This window comes from Lissotriton helveticus, chromosome 7 (assembly GCF_964261635.1).
Source record: "Lissotriton helveticus chromosome 7, aLisHel1.1, whole genome shotgun sequence".
Lineage (NCBI taxonomy): Eukaryota > Metazoa > Chordata > Amphibia > Caudata > Salamandridae > Lissotriton > Lissotriton helveticus.
The window spans coordinates 205,034,259-205,051,296 of NC_136068.1; the positions used below are offsets into that span (position 1 = coordinate 205,034,259).

Genomic DNA, 17,038 nt, shown 5'->3' on the forward strand with positions numbered 1-17,038 from the left:
TTCAGCAAGCAAGAGAGAAAGAGTTGGTCCATCATTATGCGTAACTGGCCAATTATCCTCACTGATGGGGTACGGTCTCCCAGATTACCTTCCTATCCAGTTGTCACTTACACAAAAAGTGTGTCTATGTGCACACAGATCGTGAAACCGAGCGCCTAGTTATCAGTTGCCAAAATGTGGTTGCAACCAAAACAAGGGTTCACCAAATGCACCACATGCAGAGCATGCAAGTTTGGTGTGAACACGACACATTATTCTACACCGTTTAGCCCAGATAAAGTAGCTATTCTGGGCACCCTAAATTGTAGGACGGAATTTTCGGTGTATATTCTGACCTGCGGCTTAAGATATGTCGGCAGCACGAAGTTGCAGGTGCATGTCAGAATATTACAGCACCAGTGGGCCATCGCAAATAATGATTTGATCTATTCGGTGGCCCGACATTTCAAGCAGGTGCACAACAATGACCTTAACTGTTTAAGTTGTTTTGTGGTGGTAACGGTTCCAAAACTGCGTAGAGGTGGATACAGGGAAAGAGCTCTAAGACAGATGGAGTCCAGAATGATCATAGAGCTTGATAGCAAGTTCCCTCACAGCCTTAATAACACAGAGTACTTACATAATTTTTTATAGGGATAAGATGAAATAAACCTAGACCGAACCCTATAAATCTGTTTTCTGTATGTTTGGTAGGTAGGTTTCCCAGATGTCCCATATATATGACTGTATCAGGTCTTTGTAAATAGGTATTAGTTCCCGCTGCGGCCTTTCTTCAATTGATTCAAATTTTTTATTGAATGGAATGTAGTTTTATTCGGTTTTTATCTGATCAGTTGTGGAGAACTCGCATTGTTTATATATGTTTTAATTGTGGGATGAATTTTCAACGTGCATTTATGTTTTGCACCAGCATTTCATCTATGTAATTATATGCACTTAAGACAGCACTTTAGCACTTAGCACTTCATGAAAGAATTCGTAAATTTGATGAGGATACCGGTTAGAGGGATTTATCCTAACCATCTAGAGAAGCGGCGACACAATATGGATTTATCCCATTACTACAGCATTTAAGCAGCAGAGAATGTTTATGTACAATGAGACACGTTGTATGAGGTTATGGTTTACTGAACACGATGGTTTACAGTACGAGTTGTGATGGTGAATACTATCAAGCAGGGTCATGTGCAATATCATATCATTTTTTTGATCATTGCGCTATGAAATTTCCCGTTCTACTGTTTTTATTCAGATATAATTTAACATGATGTATTTTATAAGATGAGTTTTAGTTTTTTAATATAGAAACAATTCATTTATCATGTTATGTATTGACCATCTTAACATTAATATTGTTATTAATCAACTCTTACTGCATTTTCCATTTTAAATAATGTGAATTCCAATGCCTTGTACATACTTTTTGTTGTGGGGTAGAAAATCACTGCGTTTGAGGCCATGAAAAACAGACTCTATAACCGGGTGTTTGAAATGCAATTGTTTTCTATGTCTATCACACAAACACACAAGATACAGGTCTGAGAACAATTATGTGCTTACAAATCCCAGTATTCAAAGTGCTGAGTACTAGAAAGCTAGGACTGGTGTCACCCAGGACAAGGATCTACTTTGCACCTATGCTGCATGTGTCTCCACACCACATCACATTACCAGACAACTGGATGTGCTTGGATTCTCCCTCTTAACTGTAAAACGACTTCACCCCTTTAGACCAATGAAACTCAATGACCAAGTCGATGTGTCTTGAAAGAAATTCATCTGTTGTTGGGGTGTTTTCCATAAAAGTGCCTGAAAATCCTGCAATTATAATGCAAAAAAAGCCAGAATCCCCTTACTTGAATGAAAAAAAAAACAATTTAGGACTACACCGGCTTAACCATCCCGGCATGTGGTAACTTGAGAGCTGTAATATAATGAAAAAAGTACTCAAATGGAACAGAGCACATAACCATCGAAGCATCTGTCATTATGATATTTAGCCAGTTTTCTATGGTTGTGCATTCCATCCCTTTGCATATTGATGGGAGCTGTCGTTGCAGTCTGCGTCCATTGATACTGCCAATTTCCAATTTGGAGGGCCATGCTCATGCCTGATGCCACCTATCCAATCTATTCACAATATATACCTTTATCTGCCAGTAGAGGACAGAACCTGGAGAATCATGCATTTCACAATAATGATTATTAAATGATTAGCTACACAAATTAATTAAAATAATGGCACATTTTTCAAAAGTACCTTTTTAGCTGTCCAAGGAGAATGAGGTTTGGCGCTGTCCCTGTTAGAGTGGCTGTACCTCCAATGCTGGCAGAGTAAGGTATGCAAATGAGGAACCCTTTCCAGATCTTATTTCGATAGGACTTCTCCTTTAGTGAATCAGCAGGACTTTGCAACATGACTTCCATTTTTTCCATAACATCTTTGCTTTAAAAACATGTATAGACATAACAAATTAGCAAAGTGTATTTACAATGTGTTAGCATACCTTTGTAGTGTACGACTCACATTTCCATTTTTTCCTCAGTGTGTTATTTTTCGTTAATGGTAAAAGGGTGTTCAACAACCAGGCAAATTATATAATATTTACAACATGAAACTTCACTACCTGTAGCAATTATGAAAAAGTGGTAAAGAGGACCAACTTAAACTACTGAAACAAGTACATTAATCAATTAGGTTCATCCACTTATGCGATAATATATAACCAAATCAAGAAGTGTTTCAGCTGCTTCCGATTTTAAATGATGGATGTCTAAGTGACCAATTTTGTAAAGAAATTCCAATATATATGATTATACAGAAACAAGGTAGCTTGGCCCTGTTTATATTGTTAAATTCTAAACATTTTGCTGGGCCTTTCCGCCCCTATCTTGAAAGTGTAACTTGGCATGTTTCTTACAAACATTTTCCAGGAAGTTTCCTGTACTTTTGGAAAATTGAGATGCGTGTGTTTCTTTAGCTTTAAGTCTAGCTTAGCAAAAGTGTTTAAGAACTTCTACAGTTCTTATGGAGCGCCTTATATTGTTTAACCCGTTCGCTGCTAAGCCTTTCCTCCCCTGTGCTAAGCCTTTTTGGCTATTTGGGGTAGTTCGCTCTTAGGTCCCTGTAACTTTTTGACCCCATAAGGTATACATGCTAAATTTGCGTCCTTTTCTTACATCACAGGGATTCTAAAGGTACCCAGGATGTGTGGTTTCCTCTGGAGGGGACCCATAAATTAGCCACATTTTATTTTTGGGGGTGAAAAATGGGAAAAAAATGCTGCAAATGAAAGCATCTGTTTTTTTTTCCTGCAAATGGTATCAACAAAGGGTTTCTGGGTCTGACATCACCGTTTTCCCAGCTTTCAGGGACTGCCAGACTTTTGACAGAAAACCAACATTTTCTACACAGTTTTGGCATTTTACTGGGGCATAGCCTATTTTTGCTATTTTTTGTGCTTTTAACCTTCTTCCAGTTAACGGTAGAAATGGATATGAAAGCAATAATGATTCCTGAAAAGCTATACATTTTCGAAAAGTAGATAAAATTCAGCAAGGGGTCATTTGTGTAGATCCTTCAAGGTTTCTTTGTAGAAAGTAACAGATGAAAATAGGAAAAGTTGAAAAAAACAGCCATCTGAGCCTACGTATTCACATGTAACTTCTTCTAAATATGACAGATGTTTGAAAAACATATACCATCTGGTTGTGGGGATATATAGGACTTGTAGGTTCACCAAGTACCCGATGAACCCAGAGCCAAAAACTGAGCAGCGTCTTCCAATGGTTTTTTATTATGTACCGGGTACATAGCAATTCATTTGGGAAAATATATACAGTGAAAAATTTACATGAAAGACATCTATGTATTTCTGATTTTGAACAAAGTATAGAGTTTAGAAACAGTAGCTATTTGCACATTTCCGAAATTGTGAGTACCCGTACTAGCATGAGAATATTAGGACATGTGACTTCTTTTTAACACATTGTCTTTCATTTGGAAGGCAGAAATGCATCGAAAGCAAATAGGTAATAACAGTTGCTCTACAAATCTGCGTTCCCCTAAGTCTCCCAATAAAAAATGGTACCTCACTTAAGTGGGTAGGCCTAGTGCCCGTGACAGGAAACGGCTCAAAACATAACTTGGACACACTTCATTTTAACAGTGAAAACTTACCCTTTTTTGCAAAGTAACTAGCTGTAGATTTTAAACCCTAGCTCTGCCGGCACCTAGGGAAACCTAGCAAACCTATACATTTTTTAACACTAGACACCCAGGGAAATCCAAATTGGGGTGACTTGTCTGGCTCTCACCAGGTTTTGGTACCCTGAATCCTTTGGCAACCTCAAACTTTATAATAAAAAAAAACACATTTGCCTCACATTTCTGTGGTGAAAAGTTCTGGAATCTGTGTGGATCCACCAAATTCCACCCACCCCGCATTTCCCAAAGTCTTCGGAGAAAAATGGTACCTCACTTGTGTGGGTAGGCCTAGTGCCCATGACAGGAAACGGCCCAAAACAAAATGTGGACACACCACATTTTCACAGTGAAAACTGACCCTTTTTTTGCAAAGTGCCTAGCTGTAGATTTCGAACCCTAGCTCTTCCGGAACCTAGTGAAATCTAGCAAACCCATACATTTGTGAAAACTAGACACCCAGGGGAATACAGTATGGGGTGACTTGTCTGGCTCTCACCAGGTTCTGTTACCCAGAATCCCTTGTAAACCTCACACTGTGTAAAAACAAAAAACATTTTCCTCACATTTCTGTGGTGGAAAGCTCTGGAATCTGTGAGGATCCACGAAATTCCACCCACCCAGCATTCCCTGAGGTCTTACAAAAAAATGGTACCTCAGTTGTAGGGGTAGGCCTAGTGCCCGTGACAGAAAACGGCCCAAAACGCACCGTGGGACATACCATATTTTCACAGTGAAAACTGACCCTTTTTTTGCAAAGTGCCTAGCTGTAGATGTTGAGCCCTAGCTCTGCCGGCACCTAGGGAAATCTAGCAAACCTATACATTTTTTAAAACTAGACACCCAGGGTAATGCAGGATGGGATGACATGTCAGGCTGTCACCAGGTTCTGTTACCCAGAATCTCTTGCAAACCTCAAACTTTATTTAAAAAAAACATTTTCCTCACATTTCTGTGGTGGAAAGTTCTGGAAGCTTCATAGATCCACAATATTCCATCTACCCAGCGTTCCCCCAGGTCTCCCAATAAAAATGGCACCTCACTTGCATGGGTGGGCCAAGTACCTGTGACAAGCAATGGCCCAAAACGTATTGAGGAGACATCATAATGACCTATCACAAAAAAACCTGGTTTTGCAAGGGGGTGGGTTTTTGGCCCCGGGCTCAGCGGCCATCTTGGGAAACCTACCAAACCCACACATTTATGAAAACTAGACACTAGACTCCGGGGGAGTCCAAAAAAGTATGGCTTGCATGGTCCCCCCAACGTTTTCCTACCCAGAATCCCCTGCAAACCTCAAATTTAAATGAGCAAAATCAAATTTGTCTCAAAATTCCGTGTGGGAAGGTTCTGGAATCTGCATGGATCCACAAATTTCCTACCACCCAGTGTTCTCCCAAGTCTCCCGATAAAAATGGTACCTCACTCACGTGGGTGGGTCAAGTACCCGCGACAGGCAAGGGCTCAAAACGTATTGAGGTAACATCAAAATTACCTATCACAAAACAACCTGGTTTTGCAAGGGGGGTCACCTGGGTTTTTGGCCCTGAACTAGGCGGCCATCTTGGGAAACTACCAAGCCACACGTTTCTGAAAACAACACACCCAGGAGAGTCCAGCGAGGTACGGCTTGCGTGGATCCCCTAATGTTTTCATACCCAGAATCCCGGGCGGTCCGGTGATCCTACAACTTTGCAACATACAAAAGTGAGGTAAAGTTGATTTTTTTAGCTGAATTTGAGGTTTACAGGGGATGCTGGGTAAGAACATTTTGGGAGATCCATGCAAGCCGCACTGCCCTGAACTCTGTCTGGGTTTGGTAGATCTCCCTAGATGGCTGCTGAGCCTGGGACCAAAAACGCAGGTGACAACCTTGAAAAATCAGGTCATTTTGTGATAGATATGTGGACACCTGTGTTTCTGGACTTGTGCTTGCAGACATCTAGGGAACCTAAATAACCCAGACATTTCTAAAAACTAGACAGCTGTGGGAGTCCAGGGAGGTATGAAATATCTGTGTGGGAACGTTGTAGGATCACTGCCCGGCACACATTCTATACCATTCAACGTTGCTCACAGTCTCCCGATAAAAATGATACCTTACTTGTGTGGATGGGCCAAGTGCTTATGACATGAAAGGGTCAAAAACGTGTAGCAATTGAGGGGGGCTCAAGGTGGGCCCAGAAGGGCAATTTGTTTATATGTTTTTAGGCTGACGCTACTTTGGGCACCTGCACAAGTGAGATATCATTTTTCTCGCCAGACCAACGGAAACGCTGGGTGGCAGGAAATTTGTGCCTGAGCGGCGATTCTACAAGTTACCCACACAGAAATGTGAGGAAAATGTGACTTTGTAAGTAAATTGGAGGCTTGCAGGGGATTCTAGGTAAAAAAAACACTGCAGGATCCATGCAAGCCACATCGCCAGCCAAGAGTGAGTACATGCACACCACCATCCATGCACACTTCCAGCCAAGAGACATCAACGCACTCTGCCAGACAAGCGCTATCCATGCATTCCGCCAGCCAAGCACCATCCATGCATGCCATCAGCCAAGTGCCGGTCCACGTACACTGCCAGCCAAGTGCCAATCCACACACATCAACAGGCAAGCACCAATTTACACACATCGTCATCAAGCGCGAGTCCACACACATCATTAGCCGAGTGCAAGCCCACACACACCACCAGCAAAATGCCAGCCAAAGGTCAGTACACGCAGACTGCCACCCAAACGTCAGTTCTCACACACACACATCCTCTCCCTGGTTTCTAGTGTTTTCAAGCCCCAGCTTGGGGGTAGATGAGACTAAAAATAATACTGAAACAAACAAAATGTGTGCCTAAAAAAAGGGGAGATACCCGAGCCTATGGGGCTTCTCCCTGACATGCCCAGAAACATATCCATAGTTCCTAGTGGGATTTCTGCCCCACCTGGAGGAGCGGATAAGGGGCTATTGCCCTGATCTGCCTTTCAGGTGGGGGGCAGAAATACTTTTTTGGGTTGTGAGGGCATTAGCATGCGTATTCTAGGCAGCTACCACCCCTACATATAAAAAAAACCATAATCCCAGGTGCCAAGTCGGCATTCTGCCCCCGGGGGTAGATTGTGGGCTATTGCCCCATCTGCCTTCCAGGGGAGGCAGAAAGACTGGAATTTGGGGTGGGGGTTGAGTGGTTTGGAATGGCCATTTTGGGCAGCCCCAACTCCTACAAGCGTCAAAACAAAAAAAAATCCCAGGTGCCTAGTGTGCTTTCTGGGGGGCAGATTGGGGGCGATTGCCCCATCTGCCTCCCAGGTGGGGCAGAAAGACTGAGAAATTTGGGGAGGGACATTGGCATACCCATTTTGGGCAGTCCCGACCCCTACAAGCATACAAAAAATCTCTGGGGCCTAGTGTGCATTCTGCCCCCCCTCCCCCCCCACCGGGGTAGATTGTGGGCTATTGCCCCTTTCGGCTTACAAGGGAGGCAGAAAGACTGGAATTTGGGGATGGGGTTGGGTGCTTTGGCATGCCCATTTTGGGCAGACCCACCCCTACAGGTGTAAAAAAAAATCCCTGGAGCCTAGTGTGCTTTCTGCCCCCTGAAGGAGCAGATTGGGGGCTATTGGCCCCATCTGCCTCCTGGGGGGGGCAAAACGACTGGAATTTGAGGGTGGTTGGGGCATTGGCAAGCCCATTTTGGGCAGCCCTCACCCCTACAAGTGTAAAAACAAAACAAAACATCCCAGTGCTTTCTGGGGGGAAGATTGGGGGTGATTGCCCCATCCTCCTCCCAGGGAGGACAGAAAGACTGAGAAATTTGGGGAGGGACATTGGCATGCCCATTTTGGGCAGCCCCCACCCCTACAGGCATAAAAGAAAACCCCTAGGGCCCAGTGTGCCCCGGGGGCAGATTGTGGGCTATTTGCCCCATCTAGCTCCCAGGGGTGGGGGGGGGGGCAGAAAGACCATCTGTACCAAAAGTAATGGGGGGAACAAAAGCCCTTGCTCAAGGAGCCGCTTCCCCCCCGCTGGTGCCTAGTGGGTGGGAGCAGAGATCCACTAGGGAGGGGTACCATTGGAAGGGGGAGATTCTCCCCTTTCCAGTGAAACCTGTCCCATCTGCCTCGGTGCTCAGGGGGCAGAGATAGCCCCCTGAGCACCGAGGCAGTGCAACTGAAACTGAGTTTCAGTTTCTCCAAAATGACATCAGCGTGACGTGTTCGCGGACGGTCATTCCTGAGAAATAATCAAAACACCATCTGGACTTGGGGAAGCACTTCCCAGCTCCCGAGGGTGTTTTGACAAAAAGGGAATCCCTCTGGTGCCCTCACCAGAGGGATTTCCTGTGCTATGTGGTTGAACGGCCGGGAGCCGTCCGACGCACATGAGCACTGGTGCGTCGGACGGCTCCGAAAGGGTTAAACGTCAAAGTGTCTGCCTGAGGTGTGAGAGGTTCATTAACAAGAACAGTGTATGTCTTTGCAAAGTTAATAACTGGTTTCAAGAAAAAAACAGACTAAACACATCAGTAACAGCCAGTCTGCATGGACTACTATACCATACCTGCTGGGACTGAATCACTTCCAAAGTCCTAGCAGGTGGGAGAAAGTTTCCCTGCAAGAGATTGGACTTGACTAAGGCAGGTCAATAGTCAGGAGTTTAACAGGAAATACTTAATGCAACACCATGGACCGTATTACAGATAGGGGCCATTTTCCACATTTGTGCCACTGCGCATCTCAAAGCATATGCACCTGGTGCAAATATGGAAAGTGCACCTTATCAAGAAGAATACGCCACCCTCTGGCAGCACGATCTTTTGCTGCCCCCAGGGCAGAACATTCAGAAGAAATACAGGGCAACTGTTTCAAAGCTGCTCCGTGCTGCTCTGTGCAGGTGGTAATCCGCCTGGAATTTTAAAAAGGATTAGATATTTCCTTGCGAGGCGGGTGTAGTGAGTGACTGCACCCTCCTGCTAGGGGATATCTGGTGGGGGGTCTATGGGTACCCCTGTCATCTGTTTAGAAGGCGCACTGAAAGGTGCGCCACCTTTTTGGGGCACGCTGAAAATACACCTTCTAAAGACATATTTGCCTCTGTGCTCACATCGTAAATATGGAGCAGATGCAATGTAGTTGCCTTATTTGCATACGGCCACACCACATGCAAATGAGAGAATTCCCTTTAATGATAGCGCTGGAGCTACATGAATGCCAGGCTAATTTGTATTACAAAACGAGCCGCACAAGTGTCTGCAGACCCTTCTGGAATACCAAAGTGCCCCGGAGGTACAGAGGCACAAAGGCCTTTTGCACCCCCAGGGGCTCTTGTGTGATGCGGCCCCATGTTGTCAATATGACCCATTTACTTCCATTCTTGTAAGTATGGCTACTGACCATCTTTGCTAAAGGACAATGTGTAAAGCATTTATACATCACTTCAAACATTAATAAAGTGACAAGAAAACACCACACCAATGTAATACAATAGAGCAAAATGCAATACATTTTTGGACACCAAAACAACAAAAATCCAATCAGTAGAAACGGAGATATGCAATTTTGAAGATTTCAGGTAAGTAAAGGGTCTAAAAACCCTAAGAGCCGCTCAAGGCTATCTGGTCATGCTAGACTGGTTGAAATTCACAAGTTAAGTACAATCATGATGGAGTATGGGCCGGATACAGGGATCAGGTTAAGGCAGCTTATAAATTATCTTTTAAGTCCAGTGTGAATAGTTGTGTTTGGGGTTAAAGGGACAGTGAAGAGCAGGGAGAGCACTGAGGCTGGTCATTGATGTAGCATGAAGAGCAGGCTAGGTGTTGCCGACAGTTTTCGCTGTAGGTGAAGATCCTGTTGGTGTTGCTCATGGTCATTACTGGAGCTTCGCATTTGCGGTCACCGTGAGTGGTCAATGGTGTCGCTCAAAGTATGGATCTCACGCTGCCAGGAGTTGTCGGCAGTCACTGTGGCATAAAGTGTCAGATTCACCGGAATTTCGCATTGACGGGTGGCATGGGTTGTAAGATCTTGGTGCCAATGGGCCCATTTGCATTTATGAAGAGCTCAACATTTCTGCAGAGCACAACTGAAACCACACCAAGGGTCCAGGACCTGAGGGACACCACTTGAGGGTCAGGACAGAAATTCACTCCAGCAGAGTGAAGCAGGGCTCAGGCAGGTCCGTTTGTAAGTCGATGAAGCAGGGCAACTACATGGTTGCAGAGAGCCTCTGTAGCTTGTTATGTCCCTCCAGCTCAAAACAGGAGGTCAGCTGGCTGACCCTTGGAGTCACTTCAGCCTGGGAAGAAGTGTGCAGGCCAAGTCTACTTTCTCAGCAATCAGGGCAGTAGGCAGCATAGCAGCAGGGTAGCAGAGTGGCAGTCCTTCTGGCCGCAAAGCAGTCTTTCTGTAGTAGCCACAGGTCCAGGAGGGAACTGAAGAGGTCGGTCTGAGGGTCCCCTATTTATACCTAGTGCCCGCTTTGAAATAGGAGAAGGTTCTGGTGGTTTCCACCCCCCCCGAGGTGTCAGGCATCCCCTTCCTCTCTGCCCTGACCCCAGCTTTCTCAGGACACAAAGACTATTGGCAAACCTTTGTTAGTGTGCTCAAGCAGTGCATTTATGATGTGCAAGTGTGGTAGGTGACAGCTCTGCCCACTTGTGAAGTCAAAGTGGCCCGTACTGTGAACACCCATCTCTCTTTTGTCTCACTGTTTGTGAGTAGTACACATGGAGCAACTGCCAGCTACACCTAGTACTGTGACTAAGTGACAGTCTGCAGGGACCAAATGGTCAGGAGAAGAACATGGCAATTTTCTAAAAGTGGCATTTTCACACCTGTGACTTAAAATCTGACTTTATCATTAAAGAAGGCTTAAAATTAAAAAAATGTACACGCCAAACTCGATCTGCCTATCTGTTCCCATTTGAAAGTTATCGCTTATTAAATGTATCTTATGGGAGAGGTAGGCCTTGCAGCAGTGAAAAACAAAATGTACGAGTTTTTCACTACCAAGACATGTAAAACTTAAACGTCAATGTCCAACTTTTTAAATACACTGCACCCTGCCTTATGGGATGTTTAGGGTCTTCCCTAAGGGTGGCTTATATGCATAAAAAAGGAAGGTTTAGGCCTGAAAAAAGGTTTATTTTGTTGGGTCAAAATGGCAGCTCAAACTGCACACACATGCTGCAATGGCAGCTTGGACTGCAAACACAACAATGATGGACAGAATGTGGATCAATGTCACACATTCACCCCAGTCCAAAGATCTGGGCCCAAATCCATCGTTTTTCCACTCCACACCACCCTGGGTTAGACAATGGCGATATGCAAATCAGCGCTAACCCTGTGCCCCATGGGAACAGTCCAGTCCGAACTACAAAAGCCATGTCCTTCCCAGAACGGAAACAAGCATCCGAGGACCGGCCCGGTTTCGAGGTAACACCTCTCATCAGCCCGGCTAGCTTGATTCCAGTGGTGTGGAGTGCCTGGGACTCACGTCTGAGTATCCCCAGTACACCTAGAGCGGTAACTGCAAACACAACAATGATGGACAGAATGTGGATCAATGTCACACAATCACCCCAGTCCAAAGATCTGGGCCCAAATCCATCGTTTTTCCACTCCACACCACCCTGGGTTAGACAATGGCGATATGCAAATCAGCGCTGACCCTGTGCCCCATGGGAACAGTCCAGTCCGAACTACAAAAGCCATGTCCTTCCCAGAACGGAAACAAGCATCCGAGGACCGGCCCGGTTTCGAGGTAACACCTCTCATCAGCCCGGCTAGCTTGATTCCAGTGGTGTGGAGTGCCTGGGACTCACGTCTGAGTATCCCCAGTACACTTAGAGCGGTAACTGCAAACACAGCAATGGCAGCTTGGGGCATGTTATAAAGGCTACTTAGTTGATTGGCACAATCAGTGCTGCAAGCTTACTAGTAGTATTTATTTTGAAGGACCCGGGTGCATGTGGTACCATGTTACCTGGGACTTACAAGTAAATTAAATATGCCAATTTGGTGTAAGCTAATGTTACCATGCTTAGGGGAGAGAGCACACACACTTTAGCACAGGTTAGCAGTGTTGAAGGACGCAGAATCCTAATTCCAGCCAAAACAGGAGGCTGGAAGGCAAAAGGCCAGGGAAAACTGCACCAAGGATGTCAGGTCCAACAAGGGGCAAATTATATGTATGTGGAATTTGACAACATCCAAGAAGAAGTTATCAAACAGTTTTCTATTAAATTTGAAATAGTCTTTTGCAGTAGTGGTCTTTGGAAATAATTTAAACATGTGATCAAACTAACATGGCACTCACACATAAATCACATAATTCATACATCCTAACTGTTTGCATTATAAAGCAAACTTACAATCATACTGTTTCTTCCAAATAAACAGGCACCATAGCACTTATCAAACATGCAAGATGTACTTTACAACCACAAAAATCCTATAAACATATCAACATTCTCAAAGCAACCAGTCTCTACCTCAAACCATTAAACTGCTGTTAAACTGTGGTCTATCATATAACTCTTAGTAAGCATTAGGGCCATTTTATAGAAAATAACCAAAAAGTAAACAAGTAGTTAACCCAATTCTTTTAACAGTCTTCCATGACTCCCTTTCTACTACAAATGTTATACAACAATACAATTACAGATTTGCACTGTTTAACTAAACATAACATTAATTGGTTTGCTTTTAATTTATTTTAAAAGTCTTACAAATCAATGTTATGGTTATTGCATGTAAGTAAGTATATATTACAACATAAAAACTAAGCAACTAAAACAAATATGACAATCTGTCTCTTTCAACATCATTTCAACATATTAACAATTGTTGCAGGCATAAATAACAAGCTATATCTATTGCCATTCCAATGTTCGTTTCCTATCCTTCTTCTACTTCCTAGCTTTTCACCATCGCTATGAAATAAACGCAAGGACAGAAAGAGGTTAAACTGTTGCCCCAGATCCCCCACATTAACTGTAAATGAGGGTGTTTTAGGTACAATAAAATTATGAATTAATGTTTTTGCTGAAAACCCAAATCTATTGATACTTGGGGAGGACCTTCCTTGGCGATAAGACACCCACCCACAAGTGCCTCAGCTAGAGCAAAAGTAAATGAAATAAAAAATATCAGAGTTCTAAGGCCAAACATGCTGGATTTCATTAAATATATATGATAAGGTGGGAAATACATACAATAAATGGAAGTTACAACCCTGTCTAATTGTCCTATTACCTGTAATAAGAAAAGACAAAGGTGCTTAAATGTAATAACTCCTTACAGTTGACATGTGATTTTAGGAAGTCTGCTGCGGGAGCCAGCAGATAGTGTGAATGGCAGGAGATGGCTGAATCACATCAGCTCTTAAATCAATGAAAAAGTAAACTAGCCCTTTAGCGCATATGAACTGTTTCGCTGAAATGAAGTCAGTGGCAGAAAGGATAGAGTTAGGGTAAGACATTCATTTTTTTGCATAGCCTTATTTCATTACAGTAAAGCAGGGACCCCTCTGCATATTACCAGATATTATTAGTATAGCTTATGAAAGTTATTAAACCGTGTGTGGTATGCTTTTGTAAAATATTGCTACCACACCAAAGCCCTGAAGAAATTGCTGGGATTCACAGAAAAAAATCTAGGGAAGACAGCATCCTTCCTTCAAGAAGCTCATCCCACAAATAAGAATTGCTTCAGCTGAATCCATCAGGTGGATTGTGTTATGTGACTCAGATAGAACAATGCCAACTCAATTGTCCACTACAGTGCTAAAAAGTGTTAGCTAAATCAGTTACTCTAGAATATATGTACTTTGCCGATACTCAAATGTACATTCACCTGGAAAATGGATTAAGGGTCAAGGAAAACAATCTCTTATTTCTTGACGAAGATAAAAAACCTTCGACTAAATGAAGCAAAGACATAGATCTAGTTCAGAGTAGCACAAATATAGTCATTGTTACTCAAAGTAAGAGCAAGAGTAATCTAATGCAGAAGCTGCCTGTTTTAGCATACTACCAGACACTTAAACACTTGATAATAAAAGAAATTGTCCAGAAATACCCTAACATTTCCTTAAACAAATGGACATCAGTCTCACAGGTGGGAGTCTTGAAATGATAACAGGTCATGCATAACTCAGGAAAGGCACATTATATTGTACAAGGAGCTTTTATCTTGCCAAAAAACCGGTCTGACTCACAGTAATAGATATATCTAATGAGAGTAAACAACACCATATGAATTGTAAGGCCATCCTCTGCATCAGTCACGGTGGATGGGCACACACCACCACACAGCCTCAAGACCCCCAACAACCACTCTTTTGCCACGTTCTGCACACCAACTGCTTTTTTTATAGGATGAGTTGGAAATATGTCCTAATTGTTCTTCTACTTCTCATTATATAAACAGACTGTGTTCTAAGATATCTGGTTCTTTCTAGAGGTCCTGTTTATCTCATTTTACCATATAGCCGCTGTAAGTTAATATGACAGACACTTGGCGTCTTTTGTATCATCTTGGGCCCTTGTACAAAGGAGTTCAGTGGTCACAATGGTGAATATTCTGTGATGAATAAATGATTACCAGGCCCTTGTTTATTCAATGAAACCTCAGTTTCACAGCACATACTACAATGGCAGCAACGGCTGCAATAAATTTAGAGTTATTTTTATTGTAGCACAATATTTATGCCAACTGTTCAAAAATAAGTTATCCATCTACTTAAAATATATTTATTTGACAAAGTAATTGAGCTGAAGTTTTATTCATTTAATCATGTATTTCTTTATTTAGAGAATGGTTTTATATAGTGCTGGTCACAATCAGATATTAAAGAGTTTTACATAGCAACAAAGAAACTCATACATGTAAGATTCAAGTTTAACTAGAAGGACTGGGGAAGCAAACAAGGAGTGAGAAAGGGAGAGACGGTATGGATTGAGCGAAGGAACAAGCTGGGAAGCTATAAAAGCAAACTTAAAAATATATAATTAGCAAATAAGAATGAATATAAAATCTCAAGTCTGACATCAGTGATTGATGGAACAATCCATGACTTTCATTGGCTGACTAGACTAATTTCTGACAGTAGTTAATGTTGGCATATTCAGGTCCCAAGTTGATAATAAATATCAGTGGGACCTGAAGAAGTCAGTCTTTAATTCTTTAGACATTACACGTAAAAGCATCAATTTATCAATATAATCTGATATCCATTGCTTAGGTTCAAGTGGTTATTTGGGGTATCCACTAGATAGAGAGGCAGCTGACAGGGCAGTAAAACCCTGGGATGACCGCTCTTAGACCTGGCATCTTTTGGCATGTTTCCCCAGTCTTTTTGCTTTCTGACCTCCCAGTTTTGACTCTGTTTTTGCTGGTTTAGTGTTGTCTGCCCACTTTCTCACTGCTGTACAGTGTTAAAGTGCAAGTGCTTCTGTTGTAAATTGTTATTATGGATTGGTGGTTCCAAGATTGCTTTATTTAAAATTATTGGTAAGCCCCTAGTAAAGTGCACAGAGAGTGTCAGAGCCTGTAAATCAAATGCTGATAGTGGGCCTGCAGCACTGATTATGCCACCCACCCAAGGATCCCTGAAAAGGGGTCTCAGACCTGCCACTGCAGTCTCTGTGCACAATTTGTAACTGCCATGTTGAACTACAAGTGCACCCACTCGCCAAGCCCTTTTCTTCCCTTTTCTTACATGTAAGTCACCCCTAATTTAGGCCCAAGGTACCCCTGTGGGTAGGGGGCTGTGAATGTTAAAGGAAAGACATGTACGGGTGCGTGCGACATTTCCTGGTGCTGAATTACAGTGTATTTCGTTTTTCACCAATGCAAGCCTTTATGTCCCATAGGAGAGAATGATAGTTTTACTTATAACATCTAATAAGCATAACTTCCCATTGGGACCAGAAAAGGGAAAAGGAGTTTAGGTATGCCTGGACTCACAGTGTAAAAATACATCTTTTAGTAAAGATGACTTATGTTCTGTGTTTGAAAATACCACTTTTAGAAAGTAGATGTATTCTAGCTTAGCCATCCTGTGTGCCTCTGCTGGGTGTGTGGATTGACTGTCTGGCTTTGGAGTGACAGGGGCCGGGGATGTGCATTCTCTTCAGACAGCCACTGGGGGGTGTTGAGGGGTGTCCTGCTTCTCTTCAGGGCTCTTCTGAATAGACCTGGGCTGCATTTAGAGAAGTGGGAGATTTCCTTGCTCCTGAAAGGGCCTGGTCTTCCTTAAACAATGCGGTCTTCACCTCCTACCAGAACTGGTTTGGACTAAGCACAGAGACTCTCTGCCTGAAGGACAGAGGAGTTTTGAGCATAAATATTGGGGCCCAGAACTTTATAACTCCCTCGAATCAAGGGACCTGCCAAGAAGAAGAGCTGGAAGATCTGCCAGGAGGAGTACTGCCCCTTTGCTGTGTTGTTGCTTTGTTGGGTTGGCCTGCAGTTGCTGCTTCTGCCTTGGGCAGTGAAAGGACTGGACTGAACTTTTCTTTACTTGTCCTGAGTATCTCAGAAGGCTTGAAGTAGAGCTTTCCTCCTCTTCTGAAGTCTCAGGGACTGCAAAGACTTCACCAACCTCTGGGTACCGCTTCTGGAACCATTGTTTCAGTTGCCATAGAGAAGGGAAACGCAACGATTCAGTCATCGACTCCATCGCTGGCTCTGTGTCCTGACGGCACCACAGAGGTCACCGTCCGCATCTTGCACTGCAACCATGGTCTCACCGACGATGAGGACTGACGCCGCCGCCACCGAGCCGCTGTTTGCACTATGACCTGTAAGCACCGCACCGCACACCGCCTCGCTT

The 17,038-nt window shown here is 43.4% G+C and overlaps 1 protein-coding gene across 1 annotated transcript in view; it reads right to left on the reverse strand.

The window, feature by feature from the left end:
- The window catches only part of SLC13A3 (solute carrier family 13 member 3), a 421,387-nt gene that overhangs the window by 120,433 nt on the left and 283,916 nt on the right, over positions 1-17,038 (reverse strand). The window contains exon 5 of the mRNA XM_078651950.1: positions 2,261-2,446. Within this exon, the coding sequence (XP_078508076.1) occupies positions 2,261-2,446 (186 nt within the window). The remainder of the gene's footprint in view (positions 1-2,260; positions 2,447-17,038) is intronic.